The 25,902-nt window shown below is 45.2% G+C and overlaps 3 protein-coding genes across 3 annotated transcripts in view; 1 reads left to right on the top strand and 2 right to left on the bottom strand.

The window, feature by feature from the left end:
- The window catches only part of ACSM5 (acyl-CoA synthetase medium chain family member 5), a 256,139-nt gene that overhangs the window by 149,018 nt on the left and 81,219 nt on the right, over window positions 1–25,902 (top strand). The gene's annotated exons all lie outside the window — the stretch shown is intronic.
- Window positions 1,977–15,249, bottom strand: UMOD (uromodulin). The gene is made up of 10 exons (XM_055341013.1): window positions 15,052–15,249; window positions 13,106–13,882; window positions 12,895–13,002; window positions 11,086–11,294; window positions 9,982–10,130; window positions 7,676–7,921; window positions 4,850–5,012; window positions 4,205–4,286; window positions 3,433–3,474; window positions 1,977–2,298 (listed from the first exon to the last, which is right to left on the bottom strand). The coding sequence occupies exons 1-10, from the start codon at window positions 15,143–15,145 to the stop codon at window positions 2,237–2,239; spliced, it is 1,932 nt and encodes a 643-aa protein (XP_055196988.1). The 5' UTR covers window positions 15,146–15,249; the 3' UTR covers window positions 1,977–2,236.
- Window positions 22,851–25,902, bottom strand: part of PDILT (protein disulfide isomerase like, testis expressed) — a 34,168-nt gene continuing 31,116 nt past the window's right edge. The window contains exons 10-11 of the mRNA XM_055341017.1: window positions 24,076–24,165; window positions 22,851–23,087 (exon numbers count right to left, since the gene is read on the bottom strand). Of these exons, the coding sequence (XP_055196992.1) occupies window positions 22,851–23,087; window positions 24,076–24,165 (327 nt within the window). The remainder of the gene's footprint in view (window positions 23,088–24,075; window positions 24,166–25,902) is intronic.

Raw genomic sequence — 25,902 nt, forward strand, 5'->3', positions numbered from 1 at the left:
AAGTGCTTGTTGGGTAAATCAAAGGGGGAAAAAACATAACATACATGCTTCAGAGCCTCTCCTGTGAGTAATGCTTCAAAACTTATGGCTGTCCAAGTCTTAATGAAACCTTTTGGGGAAGACACAAGATCCTGCCTCAGAGCCTTTACACTTAACTGTAATGCTCTTCCTCAGATATCCTCCTGCTTTGTTCTCTTACTTCTCTCAGTTTCTTTTTATCAGAAAGACTTTTCCTGACCATAAAATAACATCCCCATAGCTCTATTCTCTGTTCCTTATTTTTTCCCCCAAAGTGCTTGTGCCTGACATTTCACAAAATTATTGTTTAAATGTTTTCCCCCTTTTAGAGACAGAACATAAAGACTCCTAACTCTGGGAAACAAACTAGGGGTGGTGGAAGGGGAGGAGGGCGGGGGGTGGGGGTGAATGGGTGATGGGCACTGAGGGGGACACTTGACGGGATGAGCACTGGGTGTTATTCTGTATGTTGGTAAATTGAACACCAATAAAAATTAATTTATAAAAAAAATGTTTTCCCCCTTTTAAACATAAGCTCTTTACCAGCAAGGACTCTGTTTGATTACTTGCTATTTCCCTGGTGCCTATTCAGCATTGAATTTATGCTTAAAATATCTATTGAATATTGAGCTTAATACCTGATAAAAAACCAAGAAACTAAAGAAAAGGAAAAAGAACAGAGGAATAAAGGGATTAATTCTAATGTGTTTTCTTTTTCCTGGTTCTTGCCTTTGGCCCCTGTTTTTATTTTTCTTTTTCTTCATGTTCTGTTGTACCTGAATCAAAGTGAATCTGCACACAATTCAGCCAGTCTCCACTGACCATGGATTGACCATAGACAGGCGTGGGCTCTACCCCCAAAGTCCTCCTACATAAAGCTCTTATGTAAAGGCAGCAGGTATAGGGATTTGGTGCATGTCCATATGTCTGCATGTGAGGTCCCTTAACTCAAGATACACATCCCCATAATCCCTGTTTGCTGATACACACGTGTGGTTTTCCCTGAGGTCAGAAGGCTCTAATAATGCAACAGGGCCTTGGTCTGTCCTGGAAAGCCACAGCTGGAGTCCTGGAAAGCAGCTGGTGTCAGGGCAGAAATTTCCCATCAGTGTTGGCTTCCACTGGCCTTGACACAGATGTCTAGCAACCTGGAATATCTTGGTTTCTGATTGTGCCTTCAGTGAGCCTCCTGGAGGACCCTTATGAAGCAACCCTGCCCAAAGAGGGTAGTGGGTCTGCTCTCCAGTGCTGCTGCTGCTGTGGCTCTGTACACAGGCCTACATCTCCTGGATGCAGAGGGACGGGTGCAATGGAGGGAGGAGGTCCTTAGGATGTGTCAGTATATCCCCTCTAAAGATTCTGAGACTTCTGAAAACAGGGAGTGCTTCTGTCTATTTCACTAGTGTCTCTCCAATACCTATCACAGTACCTGGCATGTACTAGGTGCTCACATAAATGTTTCTGCAAAGTTCAATGGATCCTGTGAAAGCATCATTATTATCCCCATTATACAGCACCAGTGGCCTCCAGTTACACCTTCCATTTCTGCCATGCCTGCCACACTTGTCATCACCATTCAAGTTCTCCCTTTCCTGCCATACTGTAAGCACCAGGAGAGAAGGCTTTGCGTTTGGCTTGTTTTCTTCTGTATTCCCTAACACAGTGCCTGACATATAGGAGATGGAAATATTTCTTGAATAAATGGATGAGTGGATGAATGAAAGCATGGGTGGATGAAGCTCGACATCCAGCTGACATGGAGACATTGTGGTTTTTATCTAAGGTTACACAGCAGAACTAATTGAACCCAGTCTCTCTGACTAGAATGTGAACTCCGTGAATGTGGGGACGTAGCCTGGTTGTTCTCACCACAGGATCCTCAGCACTATGATAAGTTCCTACTTTGGATAGTAGGTGCTCAATAAATACTTATTGAATGAATGAATGACTTCAATGACTGAGCTTTTAAAATTATTATTATTTTGCCACAATCTTTAAGGAGACATGGGGCCTCATGTGCACACGTCACAAGTCCCATTTTGAAAGAAGGCAGAATTTAAAGATATTAAGATATTTTGTGATAATGAGGATTAAAGGTGCGGAAAGAGGAGCAGGTGACTGAAGTGTGAGTTCCCTTTTCTGTGGCTGGAGCACTAAGCGGCATCATCCCCAGCCAGCAGGAAATGAAGCCACAGAGCACAGGGTTTCCAGCTGCCAATCACTGAAACATCAGGGTCAAGGTGGCCGATAGAAGCAGAGGCAGGCAGACCTTCAGGAACCCTGAAAAGAAAGCAATTACAGGGCTGCTGCGAGCACTGATGTGCCTTTGTGCAAAACTGATGTAAGATGCCCCCTTTAGACTGATCGATTAGGAAAGAACACCCTCTCTGGCCTGGTCAGTTAGAAAAAGGAAGCTTTCCCTTTATCTGCCCTGAAAACCAGTTAGAAAAAGGTGCTAGTTGGGGTGGAAAAATAGAAAAAGGGGCCCTCCCAGATGAACCAAATTGGAGAAGACAGCCTTTCCTCTGGCACTGGGATTGGAAGCTCCTCAAAAGGACACTCATGTGCAGTGCCCAAACTATTCAACCATCCTTAGTGACCTCTATATTCACAGAGGACAAGCCTTTTAGGAACACCTTCAATCTTCAGCTCCAAGCTTCCTGGTGCAGGGTTGGTCTAGATCAGATAAAACACTAGGTTGGTGTAACACTTCCTTCAGATTGAGGTGTCAGGAGCCAAGAAGGGCAACAAGTTACATTAATTCATTTTTCATCCAGATTTTCAGACAAATCAGTGTGTCTGAAATCAAAGGCCATAAAATGCCACCTGTCCCTGGTCTTTGTGGTCAGAGAGGCAGAGAAACAGGGTTTCTTGTTTTTCTAACGTGTTCATCCCGGAACTAAGCATGGTCCTTGGCATGTAGTAGCACTCCACATATATTTGTCACCTGTTGAGTGAACCCTGCAAAAGGTGTTAGAGATGAATCACAAAGCTTCAGGAAGTGCCCAAGGTCTAGATCTAGTGTATGCAGGTCTACTGGGTATAAGTTTGTGGAAGTATGTGTATGTCTGTACCTGCAAATATACATGCATGCAACTCTAGCATCTCTGCATCTGTGTGTGTAAATATGAACACATGCATATGATCTAGTGTGTGTGTGTCCACAAACATGTCTGGGTGATGAACACTCTGTGTGCCTGTCTATGCACCCCTGTGTCTGTGTGCACATATGCACTACTGTGAGACAGCACAGGTATATGTGCAGCCCCAGTATCAGGCATTTCCACAGATGCAGTCACCTCTTTAGAGCTCAAGCCAAGCAGGCTAAACACTCCAGCACATCCTGGGCCACAGATAAAAGCCCCAGAGGAAGGTTCTAGTGGAGGTCCCCCTGAAAAGAGGACCTGAACTTACCCAAGCTGCTGGAAGCAGCCCTTGAGACCACTGCCTGGACATCTGTAAAGGGAAAGAGAAGGATCAGTGCAAAGAGAAGGCATGCAGTTGGCAAGAAACCTGAGAGATATCCCTTCAATTTGCCCTTCTCCTTGCAGTTAGAGTGGTATTTTTGAAACCCGGGTCTGATCATGTCACTTCCCTGCTTTGGACCCTTCAGAGGTTCCCCACTACTTTTGAGAGAAAGACCCAAAACCTTAGCAACTGTAAGTCCCCACATGGTCTGAGCCCACCTGTATCAGCTCATCCCATACCAATGTCCTCTTACCAGCCTGCCCTTTACTCAGTTCCTCCAGCAGGTTGGGCTACCCACTGCCTCCACCATCCCCCTACCACCACAGGCCCTTTGCCCATGCTGTGCCCTCTGCCTGGGATTCCCTTCCCCTCACCCACTTTCCCTGACCTCTCTTGGTTAATCTCTCCTCAATCTGAATAATGCCTTCTCCACTGGTCTCTAAGCTCCATGTGATCCAGGTCTGTGTCTGTGTCTGCTTACAAGATCCCCAACCACTAGCACAGGGCCTAGCACAGAAGAGGTACAAGAACAAATTTGTGCAATGGAATGAATCAATGATGAGGAACCAGTAAAAGGAAGGCAGCTTGAAGTCCACAGAATCCACTTTCTCCAGTTCTTCAGAATCCAGTAACATCCATGTGCCAGGTTCTGGCATCCTTCCTCATCTCCAGAGAATATTCCCCACCAGAAACATGGGGGAGGGAGTGGTTCTCTTACTTTTCCGTGTGATGGGACCCAAGTTCAGGACGCGGCTTTGGTCTATGATGCCTCCACTGCGGAATCTGGTTCCAGAGCAGGTCTGCAGGAAGAGGGCAACAAAGAAATTGTTGCATGAGGGAGATAGATGTGGTTCTGCCATGGGGAGTGAGTGGGCTGCCCTCCCTCAGGGGCATCTTCCTGCCTCAGGCTGGGGCTTGAGGATGGTCGAGGCAGGAGTTGTCAGGAGATCCATACATTTGGGTTTATGCCCCACATGATCTTAGGAAAGTCACTTAAGTTCTCTGAGCTTCTCTTGCCATATAGAGAACTAATAACATGCCTCATCTCTAGTTACTTGTGAAGCATTAAAAAGTTAACATAGATAAGGTGCACCTGCTGCTTTAAAATGTCCGTGTCTGTTATCAGAACACAAGCTTGCAGATAAGCCAGAGCATTTACCAGCCTGTCACACTGCACTGATCCTGCCTGATTTCCCAACAGTTTTGGTCTCTCACATGGCTATGTCCAACCCCTCGTACTGCTCATTCTCTTCCTGGACTAAAAGGGAAACAGCAGAAATGTTTGTTTTCTTCTGGACCTTGTGACCAAATGTCTTTGGTTATGGGAGATGGGGAGGAGCCTGAAGGAGGAGAGGCAACTCACAGGTTTGCATTTTTCATTAATGATGTCGCAGAGATACACTTCACAGTGCAGGTAGACCAGGTCGTAGTTCCCGGCAAAACGGAACATCTGGACAGAAAATCGGCCCTGAGGGGACTCCCCATTCTCCACCACCTGGATGGTTGAGTCCGTAGTGCGTGGACATCTGAGGGTGTTAAGTCACATAATGCGGGTGGTGAAGCAAGTGCTCTGGAGCCAAACTTCCTGGGTTCAAATCTCACTCCACCACCTATCAGCTGTGTGTCCTTGAGCAACTTAATTTCTTTGTGCCTCAGTTTCCCCATCTGTATACAGCAGTTATTATTGGTGATCCATATCATAAGATAGCTGTGAATATTTTTTTAAAGATTGTATTTATTTATTCATTCATGAGAGACACAGAGACACAGGCAGAGACAGAGAGGCAAAGACACAGGCAGAGGGAGAAGCAGGCTCCATGCAGGGAGCCCGATTGGGACTCGATCCCAGGACCCCGGGATTATGTCCTGGGCCGAAGGCAGGCACTCAACCACTGAACTACATAGGCATCCCAGGTAGCTGTGAAGATTAAACGAGTTAACTTTTCTGATATATATAAAATCTGCTGACATAAAAATGTCATCAGCACAGGGTTGAAATTATGCTATAAAGTCAGTACTTTGGTTCCCCAGGAAATGGCATGCAGGTTCATTAGCTACCATTTGTCAGCTATCTCCTATGTTCCAGGTTCTAATTATAACAGTGGATGCTTCTAAGTCTTGAGGGACAGTGACCAGATGAGAGTGTGTGTGTTTGTGTGTGTGTGTGTGTGTGTGTGTGCGCACGCACGCTCCCGTGCATAGACATACACAATTGCACCAAAACTCAAAACTGCACCTGCAGAGACTCATGTGTGTGCTGGGCTGGATCAGCATACAAGGGTAGGCAAATTGGGTATTTTCTCAGTTATTTTATATGACTTGCTTGAAATTGATTAGGAGAGGGGCTGAATGCTGACTGCAAAGAGGAAGAACCAAGAAGGGAACTCTGCTTTGTTCAAACAATTCAGATCTGTTTGCAAAAGTGCAAACTCCAATTGACCAAATAAATGCCTTGAGGTTAATGGGACCACCCCCTGAAAGCCCCATGGACATAACCTGAACAGGGCATCCAAGGGTCCCCTCCCACCCCTCCTACTCTCTCCCCAACTGGCTCTTCCTTATATGTTCTGAGATGTTTGGCAGCCCCCCTGGACTGGCACTCCCCAGCCCAGCTCCCACACATGCCTAGACAGGAAAACACAGGCACACCCCACATTTCTTTCTGCTTCTTTTGCAAAACTTCTAAGTGTTCCATGATGTACATGCTCAATTGTTTTACTCTGGGGAAAAAAAAAGTTTACAAATCCCTGCACTGTAGGTATTATTTATGCCCATTTCACATATGAAAACATGAATCTCAAAGAGATGAGATGACTTGTGTCTCTGGACTAAGAAATAACAAAGCCAAGATGTAAGCCCAAATCTCCATAAATCTCCAATCTCCATCAATGCCTCTTTGCAAATCTTTGCCTTACCTAGAAACCACCTTCATGTGTGTTTTCCTGTGTTTCCCAACACCTGTTTTATTTTTATTTACTGGCTATTTGCCTTAAGTATATGTATCTTTTTATTGGAATACAGCTATTTTTTAGGAGAATCTTTAGATCCTGACCACAAACAGCAAACCAGCATCACTTGTCATAAGCAAAACACGACCATTTATAGATAAATATAAAGTAAAACAGTTGCCATTAAATTTTAGTTAGCTCCTGTCACAGCAAAAAGCTCTAAAACAGACTTCTGCCTACTTTCTGTTGCAAAAGGGATTAGGCAATAACAGAGAGGTATAAACGTCAGATGAGCACCCAACTGATGCTTTTCCTTTGATGGAACCAAGCAGATTCTAAGAACCGAAACAGAATAGATCACTGTGTCTCAGAGATGCTTTTTCTGCCTATGCTATGAAATAACATATGCCCCTCCCCTTTTCCTGCTTTGGGTTTTTCCTTTAGCTCCATCACCACTAACATGCTATCGATTCCATCTTGTTTAATTATTGGTCTCGCCCTCTTAGAATATCAGCTGTATGTAGGGGCAGAGAGTTTTGTCCCTTCTATTCACTGTGCCATCCACAGAGCCTGGCACACAGTAAGCTTCCAAAAACACCTATTCTGTTTTGAATGACAGTGTGCATTATCTCCTCACGGTGTGGTCCAGTGTTCTCCAAAAGCAGCACACTTGTGTCTTCCCTTTTACAATTGGTCCTTGGTTAACTGTGTCTCCAGCTCACTCCTCCCACCCAAGTGTCAGCTTGCCTCCTACCCTGGATGGGCGCACCTTTCAGTCAGGTTTCTTAACCTTTTCTTGAGTCCTGGATACCTCCAGCTTTCTGGTGAAGCCTGTGCATCCCTCTTCCAAAATACTATTTTAAGTGCGTAAAGTACCTAAGATTATAAAGGAAACCAGCTCAACTGAAGTACAGTTCTCAAAATATTACAGCATTTGATGTATGCATTATATATTCACTTATGTATTATATATAAATACATGTATTTACAAGGATATATTTTATAATGCATTAAATAATAATTTCTAGTAGAAACTCTAATACTCTACTAAAAAGTGCTGACATAGGTAAATGTTTTTACGTGTCCTGCTAATACTTCTGTGGTTTGTTGCCTATGTTAATAATAGATGGTGATGCTAAATTTCAGCTAGAGGTTAATGAATATAAAGATGTACTTTTTCCCCCAAATCCAAATCCAAAGGCTGCCCTCTCCTGCCCCAGAATTCCATCCATGGGCCTTACCTGTCCTGGATGATGAAGTACTTCAAGGGGTCTGTGGCGTTGCTGCTGGGTGTGGCATAACAGTTAGTCATCAACAGTGCAAACCGGGACAAATCACCCCCATCCAGCATGGTGCCCACATAGAGAAAGGCCTCTGTGGTCAGGGTCACAGAGGAGCCTTGGTAGGGCTGTGTGTAGTCAGGAGTCTGGAAGAGTGCCATCCGCACGGTGAACATGCCTGTCCCGCCCACGCTGATGTTTAGGGAGCTGCAGGGGGAAAGGGGTTGGTGAGAAAACCAGAGCTGAGAACAACAGATAGGCCACCCTTTCTTGTCTGTAGTCCTAGGCAGTCCCTGGCAGCTCTCTGCCTGTTTATCTAGCAGTAGGACTGGAACCCACCAACCACTCTAGTGGTTGCAAACTGCAATGGACAGACATGGGTCACCTCAGAATCTTGTTGAAATGCAGGTTCTGGTTTGGTAGGTTCAGGTGGAGCTCATGTTCTGCATTTTCAACAAGCTCCCATGTGATGCTGATGCTGCTGATCCATAGACTACATATTTGTAACATGTCCGCCCCCCTCACTTGGTGCCCCTTGCCTTTAAGAAGTCCAATAAGCAAATTCTCAAGGGAGTCACACACACATTCCTTCTTTGGTCTCAACCTGGAACAGTTAAAAGGGATGGCTATGAGTCCTACAGGACTAAGTCAGAGTTCTGGTTCCACCTACAGTAGAAAATAGAGATTTTGTAAATAGATTGTTTTTAACCACATTGAAAACAGCTACACTGGTTTAGATTTCACAGGATGAGCCAAAGAAGGACATCATAGGACTGATATGCTGGGAAATAAGGCACATGATAAAAACTCAGTAATGTGGAAGTCCATTTTGCAGGTGAGAGTTGCGCTATTAGTTTGGACTAGGGCAAGATATCTAGCTCAAACCAGAGAGACATCTGCATACAGATGTGTTGCTCCCTGAAGTCCATCAGGCCTGTGACATGGCCCCATTGCTCCAGGACACTACTTGGCCAGACGATGCTCTGGCCAAAGGCCGACAATGAGCAACCTTCTTCCCTCAAGTCAGCCATGCACACTCATCAGTGCCTAGTGCCCTTCCCAAAGAACATGTAACCATGGATGAGCTTCATAGTGAAGGTCATGGTAGAGTTGGGGCTCTGGGCCTGGAGGCCTTGATTTGAATCCTAGCTCTGCCATTTATTAGACTCTAACTTTGAACAAGTTACTCAATCTTCTCTGAGCCTCATTTTCCACATCTGTATAATGGGAATAAGAATAATAGTAATGGCTACACCTCTTAAGGTGCTCTAAAATTTCTTTTTTTAAAGATTTTATTTATTTATTCATGAGAGACACAGAGAGAGGGGCAGAGACATAAGCAGAGGGAGAAGCAGGCTCTCTGCAGGGAGCCCAATGCAGGACTCCATTCTGGGACCCCAGGATCATGACCTGAGCCAAATGCAGATGCTCGACCACTGAGCCACCTGGGTGCCCTAGTGTTCTAAGATTTCAATAAGAAGTTTCCTATAGAGCACTTAACACAATGCCTGACACATAGTCAATTCTTCATAAATACTTGCTATAATTACAACTGTAATTTTTTTCCAATATCAGCATCATTGGCCTATGATTCATCCCACTCAGAGATTTTCAATTTTATTTAGCAACACTGTCTATTTATTTATTTATTTATTTATTTACTTATTTATTGTAATAATAAAACTTCATGTAGCACTAATATGGGTGAAACTTCTCTGGTTCACCCTGCAGGCATCCCCAAGCATACTTCCTTAAAGACCCTCAACTCTAAGAGGCATAATTTATAAACATCTCTTTAATCAAATTCCTATTTATGGATAAGGAAGGAAACTAAGCTCCAAATATGGCATATGATGGATATATCATACATAGCAGGTCTGGACCAAGAGCCCTCCCTTCTTCCATCTGGTCCAACCACCCTGTCCCTCTTATAAGCCAGAGGCCCTAATATTTAATCCACATATGCCAAGCACTGTTGTGCTTCTAAGAAAGGTAGTACAAGTACCACTAAATCAATATCACAGGTGAGAATACTGACACCCAGAATGGGGCTATATCAATTTCCAAAGCCGTCTGGTTAGTATGAGCCTAGATTGGAGTCTGAACTCCAGGCTTCCTAGTTGGGCTCCTCCACTGGAAATACTGCCTCCCAGTCCCCCCACCCAGCTCCTAATGGCTGATAGTTAACAGGAAAGCTGAGGACCTGGTGAGTAAGGGGTTGCAGTGTAGAGATTGTCAGGGGTACTGGAGACCCTTTCTGGCCGTACCTGACTATCGGCTGCAGGGAGGTCTCCAAGCTCACTTTCATATCCAGGGGGTAGGAACACTCAAAGTTGATTTTGATGTTGCGGTCACGGATGATGATCTCATCTGCCAGGTAAAGAGTGTTGCTGTATGTGGCATGGGTTTCATTCCTCTGTATTGGGGGGTTGGAGAGAGGAAAGGGCCTGAGAATCTGAGTAGGATTCAAAACCAAACGGGTTTCTCTGGCCACCTGTGAGCTACCCTCCCAGCTGTCATGATCCAAAGTTACAATGACAGCAGCCATTTATGAGCTGGGCCCTGGGCTAAACACTCCTCCTGCTGCATCACTGCATTAACCCCTACAATGACCCTAAGAGGCAGGGCTACTAGCCCCCTGCCTCATGATGTGGAGACGGGGGTTCATAATTGGAGTAACTCTTGAGTAACTCTCTCACAGTACATGGGATCTAATAAGCCTGGGCTCTTCGAATTAGGCCACACTTCCTCTCAAACAGTAAAAACACTAAAAACTATGTCCAGACTCATTATTAATGCTGGAATTTCAAACACTGTGCTAAGAAAATAATAATTATTTTCTTCCTTTCTTTTGACTTCTTTCCTTTTCTTTTGGGGGGGATGATGGAGTTGGAGAAGCCTGTGTTCCACTCAAACATTGACCTCTGGGTCACTTTTGAGGAGGTCTCTGGAGGTGAAGGCCTGGTTCTGAACACCAGTGATGCAGACCTTGCCCCTCCCAGCACCACCCAAGACAGACAGACCTGTTTCTGAGCCCTGTGCTAATACCTTCTGGCTGAGAAGAATCACTGCCCTGTCTGGGCCTTTCTGTTCCCATCTGTAAGATGGGGAGCTGTCACCATGGATCATTCTCTTTATTTAAAGCTAACATTTATTGAGCACTTACACAGTGCCAGTCACTGTCCCAATCAATTCCTACATATTAGCTCATTTAATCCTCTTAACAACCCTGTGAAGTAGGTACTATTACCATACTCCATTTTACATTGAGGAAACTGAGGCACAGGCAGGCTTATACAACTAGGAAATGATAAAGCCGGGGCTTGAACCAGGCAGTGCTCCAACCCTGTCCCACAATGGCCAGGACATACCATCATCACTGTCCCACAGGGACCATCCCTGGCTGGGGTCACCACAGATACCCAGTCCCGGTCGCCCCTCTCATTGAAGCCTGAGCACTGGCTGTCACGCAGGTACATGAAAACCTTCTCAAAGCCCAGGCTCTTCAGCTGACACTTGCTCAGGGACACCTTGATATCATTGGGCCTACACTCCAGCCTGCGGTCCAGGAGGGAGAGATCTGAAATGGGCAGAGAAGGCAGGATTGGAAACCTGTGACCACAATTCAGGGCCCAGCTGGCCACTAGCTGGAAGCATTCAGATTAGTTTCTGTCTCTTTTTGTGGTTTTCTCTCAGAGAGACAGAGACACAAGATTGGATTCTGAACACCACTAGATGGATCCAGGTGGCCAACCATCAGCTCCATGTTGCCCTAAGTGTGCATTGTATACAAAAAGCAATACTATTTTTGTGTAATCCGCCCCCCAGAACTAAATACATTGAATCTTGGGGCACCTGAGTAGCTCGGTGGTTAAGCGTCTGCCTTTGGCTCAGGTCATGATCCTGGAGTCTCAGAATCAAGTTCCACATTGGGGTCCCTGCAGGGAGCCTGCTTCTCCCTCTGCCTATGCCTTTTGTCTCTGCCTCACTCTCTGTCTCTCATGATTAAATAAATAAAATCTTTAATAAAAAAAATACACTTAATCTCAGTAAAACAAAACAACAAACTAACATATTAATTGCAATTATCTTTCCATCCTTTCTGTATCAGAGAGGTAGTCCACACTAGCTACTGAAGTTTTTAAAGTATACATTTGCTAATTTTTCTTTTAAAACAACAGAGTGCAGACATCAGGCTAAGTGTTTGGGGCACACAATGACATACAGCTGGATTTTTTTTTGAAGTGTTCCAGCTGTAATACTTCAATTAAATCACTGCTGGAATTTAAGAATTCTCTTTCACTGTATTTATTTTTACTGTTACCTTCTAAGGTGTTACTTGCCACAGATAGATGTAGCAGTGGCCATAAATGTCCCAAGTTTATATAAAAGAAGGATTCAATCAATTTAAAGAACAAGTTAATAATAATCATAGTCTAGGTAGTACTTGGATAATACAAAATTATAAAATTGGTACTTGGATGTGACTAAAATCATGACTAAAGTTTGGGAGATACTCTCCTGCTTCAATCATTGTACATATGGGGAAACTGAGGCCCACGGAGGTCTGCTTAGGATCCTCTGCTGGTCAGTGGAGGACCCAGCCCTCCAAATCACAGGCTGGTCACTACTCCTCTGTTCTTGAGCTGCAGAAATATGGCTTAGGCCGCCTTTGGACAACAAGTGGCAGCCACCTGTGCTGTGATGTGGGAGCCTCAGAAAGGAGGCTGGGGGTAATGGGGTCCCCCAAGCTCTCGGAGCTTTGGGGTCAACTAAAGGGAGCCTAGGAGCCCAGAGAGCTTCTCCTGTTTGGGGGGTTCTTTTTTGTTTTGAGTTTTTTAAAAATATTTTATTTATCCATGAAAGACACACATACAGAGAGAGGCAGAGACATAGGCAGTGGGAGAAGCAGGCTCCTCACAGGGAGCTGGATGTGGGACTTGATCCCAGTACCCCATGATCATGCCCTGAGCCGAAGGCAGATGCTCAACCACCAAGCCATCCAGGCACCTCAAGCTTCTCCTGGTTTTGACAGTTTTTACAGGATCCACTTTTCATTCACATGGGATGATATGCATCCCTGCATCATCCCCACATGTCCCCAACTCACACACAGCCATGTATCCCTCCCCCAGTTGCTGCCATTTCTCAACGCATCACCCTCCTCCCACTGGCCTCACCTGTGACATTGAAGTCCTGTTTGCACTGGCAGCTCCACATGCCATCATGGGATTTGCAGTCCTCTTCTACACTGCACTCCTCACATGTCCCCAACACAGAGGTGGGGTCTGCAGGATCACAGACACAGTCAACAGGGATGCTCCGGGGTCTCCCGTGTGCTCACCCAGGCCCGGAATAGGGGGTGGAGGAGGGGGGGAGGCGCCCACTCACCTGTGCAGTAGGCCAGGTAGCACTCAGGGGTCTCCGTGAGGTTGTAGACATAGTAGCCGCCGGCGCACGCCTTCACCTGGATGGACGCATCCCACAGGCAGCAGTGGCCACTCCAGTGCGCACAGGCTGTGCGGTTCACGATGCCCTGGTCTCTGGTCGGGTGTGTGCCATTGAGCCACATGGGCGCGGCCGTGTTGCAGTGCAGGACCGGCACGCATGTCTCCGCCAGGCGCACCCCACCTGGCCCTGTGAAGCGGTACCAGCCATTCAGGCCCACGTCGCAGGTGTAACCTGCCCCGTACTCGGTGCTGCGCCAGTACTCATCCAGGATGCGATGCTCCTGGCACGGGTCCGCGCACACCAGCGCGTCGCCCACGGGCACGCAGTCCAAGCCCGGGCCGCAGGAGCCCGGGGAGCACTCACAGTGCTGCCCGTCCCCTCGGTAGCCCGCTGGGCACACGCACGAGTAATTGCCCTTGTTGTTGATGCAGGTGGCCAGGGCATGGCAGCGGCTGAGCCCCGGCTCCGAGCACTCATCCACGTCGATGCAGCCCAGCCCCGGTGTCAGACGGAAGCCGTCGGGGCAGGTGCACAGGTAGGAGCCCGGCGTATTCATACAGCTGCTCCCCTCCGAGCAGTTGTGGGCACCAGGAATGGCACATTCATCCAGGTCCACGCACTCAAAGCCGTTGCCAGTGAAACCCACCAGGCAGGAGCATGTTGTGACCATCCCATCCTCCACGCAGGTGGCATTGCTGTGACATTCAGAGCAGCTTCCTGTGGACAAAAGAGCCCAGCCTCAGAGTGGGAGCAGCTGGGCCAGTGGTCACCCAGAGTCCTCCGCATCCCTTAGTGTACCATGTTTTTTTAAGACGTGGTCCCTGGATGACTCCCTCCAAAACAACTAAACAGAACTCCCCTGATGATTCCACTGTGCATTCTTCTCTGTTAAGCATTACTTTCAAACTGTGTCTTCTTTTAAAATATCCGTGTTTCCACATGCAGAGGAATAATGCAGAGTTCTTGACACTTTGGTAAGATTTAGGTGTCCATGTCACACACACACACATACCCCTCCCTTTGAACATTTAACAGATCTTCCCTGCCTTTCCTCTGAAGACTTCCCCAACTCTCCCTGATAGGGGCAGTCACATTTTGTGTGTCAATGTCACACTTTGACATCCTCCACGACAATGAAAACAATAAAGATAATGAACTATCGTTTATTAAGCACTTACTATATGCTGGACACTAGGCTTTTCACCCATTATCTCACTGAATCCTCCCTAGTGGCCCTGTGGGATTGCTTTTGTATTTACCCTGAGCAAACTGAGATTCAGAGGGTTTAAGCCACTTACTCTGTTAGTAAGCAGCAGAACCAAGACACAAACACAGGCGGCAGGACCACAGAGTATACGCTCTTAACCTCTTAACTATGACCCTGAAATGGCATTTACTGTGCCCCAAAGTGCTCCAGCTCAGGGGAGATATCCGGCTCCCTTCTCCAGGAGAAGCTGAAAGCTAGATGAGGATAATGCAAAATCCAATGGAATGACCCCTTAAGAGTGCAAGGGAAGGTGTTTGGAAACCACTTAGGTGGTTTCAAATCTCCTGTGTGGTTGAATATGTTCCTGACCTTCCAGTAAAGTACCAGGGGACCTTAGTGGTATTCTAGACTCTTGCCTCTCAATGTATCATCCAAGGACCATAGACAGCATCAGAATTACCTGAGAGCTTGTCAGAAATGCAGAATTTCAGATTCTACCTAAGGCCTACTGAATCGGAATCTGCATTTCAGCAAAATTCTCATCCGAGTCCTATATACATTAAAGTGTAAAAAATGGATTTTGAATAAATCAAATTCTAAGCATTACAGGAGATGGAGCCAGACCTGCTCTGTTAACAGCAGCATTGTTCCCCCCCCCACACACACACACACCACTTACTTGCTTCCACAGTATCAATGTTTGCAGCTATGATGACCAAAGAGGTTACCACCACTACCATCCACACTGAGGTCAGAGAGGAAAGCTGCCCCATTTTTTTCTGCTCTTCACAGTTACTTCTGGTCTGGGGAAGACTGCCCAAAGGCAAGGACAGGTTGACCCCTTGGCGTTTCCTCCCTGTCTGTGATGCCTGGAGTCCTGTGGAACAGAGATGGGTGGGATAAATACATGATTGAACTCACTTCTCCACAGTTGAGAGGAGTGCTTTGGTTGTGCACTGCACAACTCCAGAAGATGCCATTTATATGAATGACAAAATATGTGCAGTATTGTGACCCTTGTTTTGGTAGTTTTCCCATCTGTTACCCAACTCTTACTCCCACCCGCATATTAGCCTCTGCTTCCCTAATCTCAGTGCATCTGGTAGAAGTGAGTCTCTTTTGAAACAGGAAGCAGCAAGGTAGGGTAGCACGTTCTGGACTCACCATCTTTTTGGAGGTAGCTTTGCTTAAGATAAGTAACTCGAGAGATGATGAACCTTCACAAAAGATTTTAGTGTTTCCAGAGCGGTCACTTATTATTTCACTTAGTTGGAATAATCCTAGGTGAGTATTACTATTGCCTCAATTTTTATAGCTGCAAACTAGAGTAGTATAGTGGTTAAATGTGTGGGACCTGGAGCCTGCAACCAGCATCCAAATCTGTATTTCACTAATTGCTAACAATGTAACACTGGGAAAGGTATTTCAATTCGCTAAGAATTAGTTTCCTCATCTATGAATAGGGATTATTGTTTTTACAAACTGAGTGGCTGTGATGTGCCAGGCTCAGTTTGAAATCCCTGTGATCAAAGAACTTGTGTTCTGGAGCTGTGTTTTCCAAGCCTTTGTAACCACAATCTGCTATAAGGAAAATATTTTTTGCCATAACCTGGTGCTGTTGCTTGTGTATGTACATGGGCACACACACACACACACACACACACACACACACACACACAATATAATACGTTTTCTAAAATAAAAAAAAAACACCTCTTATCATTACTGTTTGCATTGCTTGCTGACAGAGTCTATAAAATTTAATTAAAAGAAAATTTTGGGGGATCCCTGGGTGGCGCAGCGGTTTAGCGCCTGCCTTTGGCCCAGGGCGTGGTCCTGGAGACCCAGGATCGAAACCCACATCGGGCTCCCGGTGCATGGAGCCTGCTTCTCCCTCTGCCTGTGTCTCTGCCTCTCTCTCTCTCTTTGTGCGACTATCATAAAAAAAAAATAAAAAATAAAATAAAATAAAATTTTGGATATAATCCACAAGTAATTTCATGATTTACTAATGGGTCATGACCTGTACTTTGAAAACACTGTGGCAGATGATAACTGACTCCATGTTGTCATGGAGATTAACTAAGATGATATAAGCAAAGCAGGATCTGGCACATAGCAAATGCTATTGTTCACTGCTGTACCCCAGTGCCTGGTACATAGTAGGCACTTCACTAATATTTGTTGAACAAGTGAAGAAATAGTAGTCATTATTATTAGAGAAGCATAGCCTCAAAGACAGGGAGATTGACCAAAAAAGATAATGAAGCCAATAGTCAACAGAGGAATGACCCAATCTAGGTCTGACCCAAGTGTCCAATCTCTTCATTTCCTTTCTCCCTCTCCCAAATGGAATGGGAATTAGTAGGCAACTAGGTGGGGGGAGAAGTGGCTAGGAGAAGAGAGAGCCATTGATAGCCTTACCTGAAGCCAGAAAGGTAGAATTAGTCTGTTTACAGGTGTGTGCCTCCTATATATACATCTACCCCTTGCTGGCAATCTCTCCTCCAATTATTCTCTGGTTCTGTTTCTTGAGATTGTTTTCTTGAGGGTGGAATATTTTCCCCTTTGGGCACAATGTTTTCCTTTCCTAGGCTGTCAGATTGTTGTTGTTCTTTTTCCTAATATGTGGACACCCCAAGTGACTGACATTGGGGGGTCAAACTTGTGCCTGCAAATATAAGGCCTCTGTTTTGCACCTTTTGGCATAAAGAGATTCCTTAGTTAGAAATTAACTGAAAAAGCAGTGCCAGGGTACCAGGCTTTTTCTTGGTTACTGAGAAGGACAAGGTAGACCCAAGGAGCCAGGCAGAGGCCAGTATCTGAAGCCAGGCTGTGCTGGGGAAAAAGCGGTATTTGTTAGCACCATTAAGACATGCACCTGTGGCCGTTTGGGTTCCCTGTCCTGGGGAGGGCAGGCACTCTGCTGAAGCATACTCCGTCCTCATGGGCTCAGCAAACTCCTCTACCATCCAAACATGAGCAGGAGAGGAAGTGAAAATGGTTGAAGGTCAAAGTGAGAAAATAATTCAGACATTACTGGACCAGACCCAGTTTGTGTAAAAGGAGGATAGGCCCCTTTGGGAGGTGGATAACTTTCCTGACCTAGTAGACTGGCTTTTGAGTCAGTGTGCCTGGCTCCAGATCAGCCATTTATTGTGTGCCAGATGGCTCATTTCTTAATATTCCTGAGGTCATTTTTATTGTCTGTAAATGGAGAGTACCCATCTCTTAGAGTTGTTATGGTGGTTAAAGGAGAGGATGTGAGGACAGAGGTATAGTAATGACTCTATCTGTGGAAGTCACTTCAATGCTGCTTTGCTGACGTACAGTCACAGGAGTTGAAATGGTAGAGCATGGGTTCAATCCCATGGCTCCTGACCCATTCCCAGATGGCAGTCCAGTCTAAGAGTCAATCCCACTGAGAAAAACTGAATGTGTGTAGACTTGGGCTGAGCAGGAAATAGAACAATGACCCACTGCATTTATTTTTTCAGCATCTTTCTTATCCTGCCTCATTTAGTGGTAGGGTAACCATCAAGCACTGTGCAATATACTCCTCAGGATAATTTTGTAGGAGTGAAACTTCTGGGTCAAAGAATGGTGCCATTTTAAGAATTTTGATACTTCCCAAACAGCACTCCAGAGAGAGGTTTTTCAAAATAAACTAGTTTAGGGGCACCTGGTTGCCTCAATTGGTTAAGCATCTGACTGGCTTGGGTTGTGATCTTGAGGTTCTGGGATTGAGCCCTGCGTTGGGCCCCCTGCTCAGCGATGCTTCTCCCTCTCCCTCTCCCCCTCCCCCTGTTTGTGCACTCACTTGCTCTCTCAAATAAATAAATAAAATCTTTAAAAAATAAATAGTTTATAATCCCACCATAGTACTAAGCCTGAGCATTTTTGCTTCATCTTTGTCCTTCACCTTTCTCAAAAAAGTAAGTGAGAAATCTCATTGTTTACTTTTTCAGTTCTTCAGTGAAAAGAGAAATCATTATGTCTCCATTTGTGTGTTATTTTTTTTCTCAACTGGCCATGTCCTTTTTTCCCTCCTATAGGAATGTGTCCGTCCTCCCCTTCCCCACCCTACTGCTTGAGAAGAAAATAAGTGTTCTTAATATTCTTTTTCTCCATTTTGGATGGTGAATATGATTTCTGGTTGGTGCCTATGAGGCCCTGTCTAAACCTGAGTCAGGGTGTCCTTAAAAGATTAAATGGAGGCTCCAGGTAGCTCCTGGAATTGTCTGGGCAAGGGCTACAGGCAGGAAAGTAGGGCATTTGTGTTGGAGATTATTCATCAGTCTAATAACCATATTTTTCATTTTGCTAGTTTCTATATTTGTTGCTTGTACATCTTGGGGCTTTGGTGACTCTAGAGGGACTGCCCCTCCCAGTCTAACTAATTCCTAGAGATAGTGATAGCAAACAGATGACCTGAGATCTGCCTTTCATATGCAAACCAACTACCCAGAGCCCTCCTTTGCTGGGGGCTCTCACACTCTGGGCCACTATTCCCCTACCCTAATCACCCCAGGGCCAGGCACCAGACAACCTGGGACAGTTCCCTCATCCCAGGGCCTGTGGAAATTATTCACACTATCCAATCCTAAACCTGCTTACCCTGCCTCTCCTGTTCCTTCCCATGGAAACCATAAGAAAGGCTGTTGCTCATATCTCCCCTCTCCCTTGGCCTCCTGATTGACCCTGGTGCCTCTTCCAGTGCACCCCCTCCTTAGGATCTGTGAATATAATCAACCATGTTCTCAATGGCATTCACCTTCTCATCTGTGAGCCTTGCTATATCTGAGAAATAATAATAAAACCTACCTAAATAATAAAACCTACATTTGTGCCTCCCCCACACTCAACACAGCTGGATCGTCCTGTGGTGTTTTACTAGTTGGTTGTTTTTCCACTCTTCGAAATTCCTACTGTCTCCCATCCCCACACATTTAATGACATCATGATCTTCTCTATTGGAGTCACTAAGCATTGCTTCCCTCATCTTCTCATCTTCCTGTCTCTGGACTCATCTTTCACATCTCCTATCCTGCCATGATGGGGGCATCATCCTTCTTCCTGGGCTCATAGCCTTTCTGACTCACCTTCATTTATCCCTACCTCCTGTGACTTTCTCTTCTCATAGCTTCTTGGAGTATTCTCATCTGCTAGTTCCTTCTTTTTTAAAAATTTTTATTTATTTATTCTTTCTGCTAGTCCCTTCTATAGAAACTTTCCTTTGACCCCACACTCCCTCCAACCACCATCCTACTTTCCATCCTATCATAGCCAAACTTCACAAAAGATTTATCTGCACACTTTCCACTCAATTTCACACTGATACACTTCCTGAACTGCCAGCTCATTGACACTGCTCATCAAGATCACCAAATTTGACCTTTTTTTCTTTATCTTACTTCCAGAAAAGTAATAAAAATTTCTGAACAAACCTTATTCAGCTTATCGGAAGTTCCCATCTTCTTGGAATGCTCTTCTCTGAACTTTTAAACATGGGTAAGAAATTTGATCTTAATAATCTTGACAGCTGTCACCTTTTTTAATTTTTATTTTTTATTTATGATAGTCACACAGAGAGAGAGAGAGGCAGAGAGGCAGAGACACAGGCAGAGGGAGAAGCAGGCTCCATGCACCGGGAGCCCGACGTGGGACTCGATTCCGGGTCTCCAGGATCGCGCCCTGGGCCAAAGGCAGGCGCCAAACCGCTGTGCCACCCAGGGATCCCCCTGACAGCTGTCACCTTACTGAGAGTCTCTCTCTTGGGTCAAAGACTATATTGAATGCTTTCACATTTAGTGTCTCATACAATGAGGCACAGCAACACATTACCAAGAAGACTGTAGTTCAGAAATATTGAGTTGCTTCCCTGAGATTATCAACTAGCCCATGTTAAATCCATACTACAGCCTTTATCTTTTTTTTTTTTTTTTAGAAAATACTTTATTTACTCATGAGAGACACAGGGGGCGGGCAGAGACACGGGCAGGGGTAGAAGCAGGTTCCCTGCAGGGAGCCCAATGTGGGACTCGATCCCAGAATCCTAGGATCACAACCTGAGCCAAAGGCAGATGCTCAACCACTAAGCCACCCAGCTGTCCCTACAGTCCTTATCTTATTCAGATTACTCGTATCATGCACTGCACTCCTTGAGATAAAAAAATATTCTATGCTTGGTCATGAGGGATAAGTGGTTTCAGGTCTTTTTTTGAGAGAATGAAGCTAAGGTGTGGGGAGATTTGAAAAACGGATCAAACAGAATAGAAAGGATTTATGTGAGAGTAGTGTGTGTTATACGGGGTAGAAAATGAACCAAGGGAGAAGACCCTCCCAACAGAGGGTCATCACCAGCCTTACTTACCTATAACTGCTTATCCCAACCTGAGCCCCCACTTCCTAAAGCCCCAGATGCATTTGGTGGACCTGCAGGTAAGTACATGCATTCTCTGGCTGCTGGCCAATTGGGGACTCTGTTCTGCATGACTTACTCCTAGCAGCCTCCATGAACCCCTCCTATGACCAGGAGCCACATAGCCTTAGGGCTGAGGCAGGTGAGTCTTACACCACGTCCTGAATACTAACACCTGCTCCTGTCAGGGCAGTCTGGGTCAGGTGAGTTTTAGGGCCTCAGGCTGTTCCCTGCTTCATCTGGATGTGGACAGGGCCAGATTTAGGGGTGGGAGAGGTAGGCCTAGGAGCTGGATCAGGAGGCCTGAAAGAGTACAAACAGCCTTTCTCTTACAAGACAGGTGAGAAGTGGAAAGGCCCAGAGGGTTTGTAAAGACCTTGGTCTGTAAGATAATATGCCTCCTTTTTCTAAGAGGAACTCTGTTATTACTTGGCCAAAAGGATTATCATGAATCAGCAGCATGAATCTGTAGTCAGCTGAGTGATGACTTCCCAATACATCTATGTCCTAATCCCCAGCAGCTGTCAATGGTACCTTACATGGCAAAAGGGAAGTTCAGGATCTTGATGTGACCTTACCTGGGCAGGCCCACGAGCTAAGGAATGCAGGCTGTCTCCAGAAGCTAAAAAAGACAAGTCAGGGTACTCCTCCAGTGGGGACAAACCCTGATGACACCCTGACTTCAGTTCAGTGTAATTGACTTCTGATTTCTGGCCTTCAAATCTGTAGATAGTAAGTTGGTACTTTTTCAAGCCACTATATTTGTGGGAATTTGTCAGAGCAATAATAGGAAACTAATACAGAATCTAATTTGCAGTGGGGGAAGCAAGCAATATATTAGTGCACAGCAAATTAAGATGCAGTCAAATATTGGTATCTAGAAAGGCCTCTTTGAGGTGGTAACATCTGAACTGAGGTTTGAAGGATGAAAAAGACACATCTGCATGAAGATCCTTGGGAGTGTATTGTGTGTGCGTTTAGGCAGAAGAAATAGCCATGAGGAGAGAGAGAACTTGAACTAAAGAATAGACCGGAAGCATGGCTGGAGGCTAGAAAATGAGAGGGAGGGTGGAAAAAGCAGAAGAGATCTGTGAGGCCAGAACTTTCTAGGCCTTGAAGGTGTGGTAAGCAGACTGGATCTTATTCTAAAGGTGATAAGGATTCTGTTCTAGAGTTGGAACAAGGTAGTGTTGTAAGCCTTCCAGACAATGGCTTTTTAAAAGATCATTTCAGCAGCTTTATGGAATATGGATGGGGGAGTGGGCACAGAGGTACAGAATGGCAGTAGAAGCACACCATTCAGGACACTTCCAGGGCTGAAAATGGTGGGAGGAAGTGGAGCAAAGTGGGTGGAGGGAAGTGGGTAGAGTCCTGTAAAGATAAGTGAGGCCTGTGTCAGTGGATAGAAGTAGGTGTGGGTCAGTGCAAGTGGGTGGAGTCACACAGACTGGTGGAATTATTTTTAGGGTAGTAAACAAAGGGAGTTGAGCATTATTCTAACACGTTGCTGCTTAAGAAAGTGGATCACTTACTGAGATATAGAAGACTGGGGACACGTTTGGGGCTGAATCTCTTTCTGTCAAAATGCAGCATAAGCAAATCAGTCCCCACTCTGGGGACTCCAACCTAGTGGAAACAGTGTCTGCATAGTAATTAAATGCAATATCTGGAGTGAGAGTGCCTGGGATCATATCTCAAGGGTTTCCTAACTGTGTGATCCTGTTTAACCTCTCTTTGCCTCAGTTTCCCCATGTGTAAAATGGGGATAATGAAAGGGACATTGTGAGAATTGCATGACTGAGCAGCATGTTGTAAATGCACATTAAATGTTGCAGTTATGGCTTGGCTTGCAATGCTGTCTGAATTCTGGGCCAAACAGCTTTTCTAAGACAGCACCAACCAGGAAAAGGAGGCAATAAGTAGAACAGGGCCAAAGATATTCAGCAGTTTTTAATTGTCCAGCCTACACTCACCACAATTATATATAATTTTTTTGGACTATATCCATTTAGAAAATGATGCCAGGACCTGGGAAATGGCTCTTGGCTTTGGAGAAACTACAGTTCTTCCTTCACTTTTGGTTTCTTCTCTTGTTTTGGAGGTCCCTTTGGCTTAGCCACCTTTTCTTTCTCCTCCTTGGCTGTTTCCTTCTGCCCAGCTGGCTCTTCCAGCTTTGTCACATTCTCCAGCTCAAGCACCTTCTGTTCAGATAACTCTTCCTTGATAAAAGGTAACTTCTTTTCTTCAGCTAATGCCTCCTCTTCTGTCAATTCACTTTCCTCAATAGACAACAGCTAATCAAGAAAAGAAAAGAAGGAGGGAAGAAATAGGATAAAGAAATAAAAAGGCAACAAATATGTGATAATTGTGATTGTAGTTACCAAGCCTTCTTTTTCTGGTAATGCCCAGAGAGAGGTTCTTGGAGGATCCTCATAGATACAAAGGCCCATTTGGCTTAGGTGAGGAAATTCCCAACATGGTTTGCCCTCCAGAAATAGGGCCTTTGGGGAATCCCATTCCTCTACTCAAAGGCCACAGGCTTGCCCAGGTCTAGCTCCAGGGCTGGGCACATGACCCAGGCCAATCATGAAATTCCTATCCAGGACGTTGCTAGGACTACTAAGAATTAGGTGCTTACTTTCTAAGCTGGGAGGATATTAGCTTAAAGCTGTGGGGAAATATTTGACCTTCCATGGGGAAATGACTGCTTGGGAATAAAGCTAACATAGAGGAAAGCAGAGATGGGGAGACAGAAAATGAGTTTGGACTCCTGAATCCACCTATGCCTAATGTCCTACCAGTTATATAGATTAAACTCCCATTGTTGCTTCAATTAAAGAGTAGTATTTCTGACATTTCTAACTGAAAGGGTCCCTACTAGTACAGGGGGCACTTTCCTGCAGCTGGCCTCATTGAGGTGTGAATGGAATTTGAGATTTGGAGAGAATGGGGATAGTTATTCCATCCATCAGGAAAATAATGCCAGAGCACCGGATCCTGTCAAGACATCTGGTTACCAACTCAGGAACAGTGGACCCAGGGAAGCAGCCTTAGGAGACGTCACAACCTTTCTCTCTGCTTCTAAAGCCTGCCATCTCTGCTTCCTTGTAGTAAGTGCCCTTGAAATAAAGTCATCCAGTCTAGGTAGTTGTTCTCTCGTTGCCAACACTCTCTAGAGAGCACAAGATTATGGGACTTTTGGCACACTCCTTCCTAGTTGTTTGAGTTCTTGATGATTCTGTATGGAACAGAATAATTGCAGGTACTGCCGTTTTGCCTTACCTCATCCTCATCCTTAATCCTGGTCTTGATTTGACTTTCCAGGAAGTCAGAGAAGCCCTTCATGGTATGTTCTCCTGTATACATTATAGCCTAGAAAGAAAACAGAACAAGGTCAAAATGGTAGCCTCTTCCTGCAAAATAGTCAGGGATTGCTACATAAAATAAATCCAAGGCCAAATTCCTAACAATCTGAGTACAGTGAACTTGTTCCTTAGCCTTTCTGAGCCTGTTATCATGGCTCTAAGATAGGGGTAATAAAAATTCCTCCATCATATGCTGTAATGTGGTGCTTCAGAGCATGGACCTCGAAGCCACCCTCTCAGGGCTCAAACCCTGTGTAACCTTACTATGACTCAGTTTCCCTCTCTGTAATGTGATGATGATAACAGTATCTACCACATAAGTTGTTAGGAGAATTTAATGAGTTACTAGATGAAAAGCACTTAAAACATACCTGACTTGGGGCATCTGGGTGGCTTATTTGGTTAAGTAGCTGACTCTTGGTTTTGGCTCAGGTCATGATCTCAGGGTTATGAGATTGAAACCCACATTGGGCTCCATGCTCAGTGTATAGTCTGCTTGAGATATTCTCTCTCCCCTTCCCTCTGCTCCTCCCCACTGCTTGCTCTCTCTCTCTCTCTCTCTAAAATAAATAAATCTTAAAAAAAATAACAATACCTGCCTCATAGTGAGCATGGTAGATGGTTGCTATTATTATAACAAGGAGAATAAGATTAGTTATCATTTTACAAAGCATCTGATGCATGATTGTTGCTCGGCCACCCCTAGGTCCCTTTCCTCTTTCAGTCTTTAAGAAGATTATGAAGCTGCTTACTGCCCACTGGTTGTCTACACTCTTTTTTGGATAATGGAAGATCTGTGACAGCTCCACCCTCTCAACCCAGCCTCATTTCCCACAACTGCCCCCAAATGCATGTTCTGTACCAGGATGGCTTCTCCTTCAGCACTGTGGCCACACTTCTGCCTACTTCCTCATGCCTAGTATACTTCCTGCAAATAGTTCACACCCCTCTTCTAATCTGACTTAAATCCTCAGCATTCTTAGGGCACCTAGGTGGCTCAGTTGATAAAGCATCTGCCTTTGGCTCAGGTCATGATCTTGGGGTCCTGGGGTCAAGCCCCACATTAGGCTCCCTATTCATTGAGGAGATTGCTTCTCCTTCTCCCTCTGCCATCTGCTCTCCCTGCTTGTATTTTCTCTCTCTGTCAAATAAACAAATAAAATCTTAAAAAAAAATCCTCAGCATTCTTTAAAATCCCATGTCTGCATGGAATAACTGCCCTCCAGAATCTGTCCCCTTAATTCCAATTGCATGTGGAGGTAGGTCCATATCATGACCCCTTTCCCACACTCAGTGGTCAGGAACCTTCACTTGCAGTGCTTTGATGGGCATCTTGGCCCATGTGCCAAAGCAGCATGGAGGGTATGTTCCATGACACTGACGATGCTTGGTGATTGTAATATTGGTGTGCAAAAGACATTGACTGTTTTTCTATCATGTGTTCTTCCTTCTTCTTGTAGTACCCTAGCCCAAATATTCACATGGAGATTACCCCTACCATGTTCCATATCATCTGAGTAGAGCTCTGCCCCAATACCAGAAGGAAGTGGGCCTGGCTAATCAAGACCCCACATCATTGGGGTCATTGACTGGGTCAAGACAGAACAGCTGACTCAAGGTGGATACAATTATAGCAAGTCTTGGGACTTCTGGGGAAGCTAATGGAGAACACTCTTCAAATTGAACATGAGAGGATAATGAGAGATGGAGCTGAGAATGAAGCTGATTTGGTAGAAAGCAGAGC

Source organism: Nyctereutes procyonoides, unplaced genomic scaffold (genome assembly GCF_905146905.1).
Source record: "Nyctereutes procyonoides isolate TBG_1078 unplaced genomic scaffold, NYPRO_anot_genome, whole genome shotgun sequence".
NCBI classification, from domain to species: domain Eukaryota; kingdom Metazoa; phylum Chordata; class Mammalia; order Carnivora; family Canidae; genus Nyctereutes; species Nyctereutes procyonoides.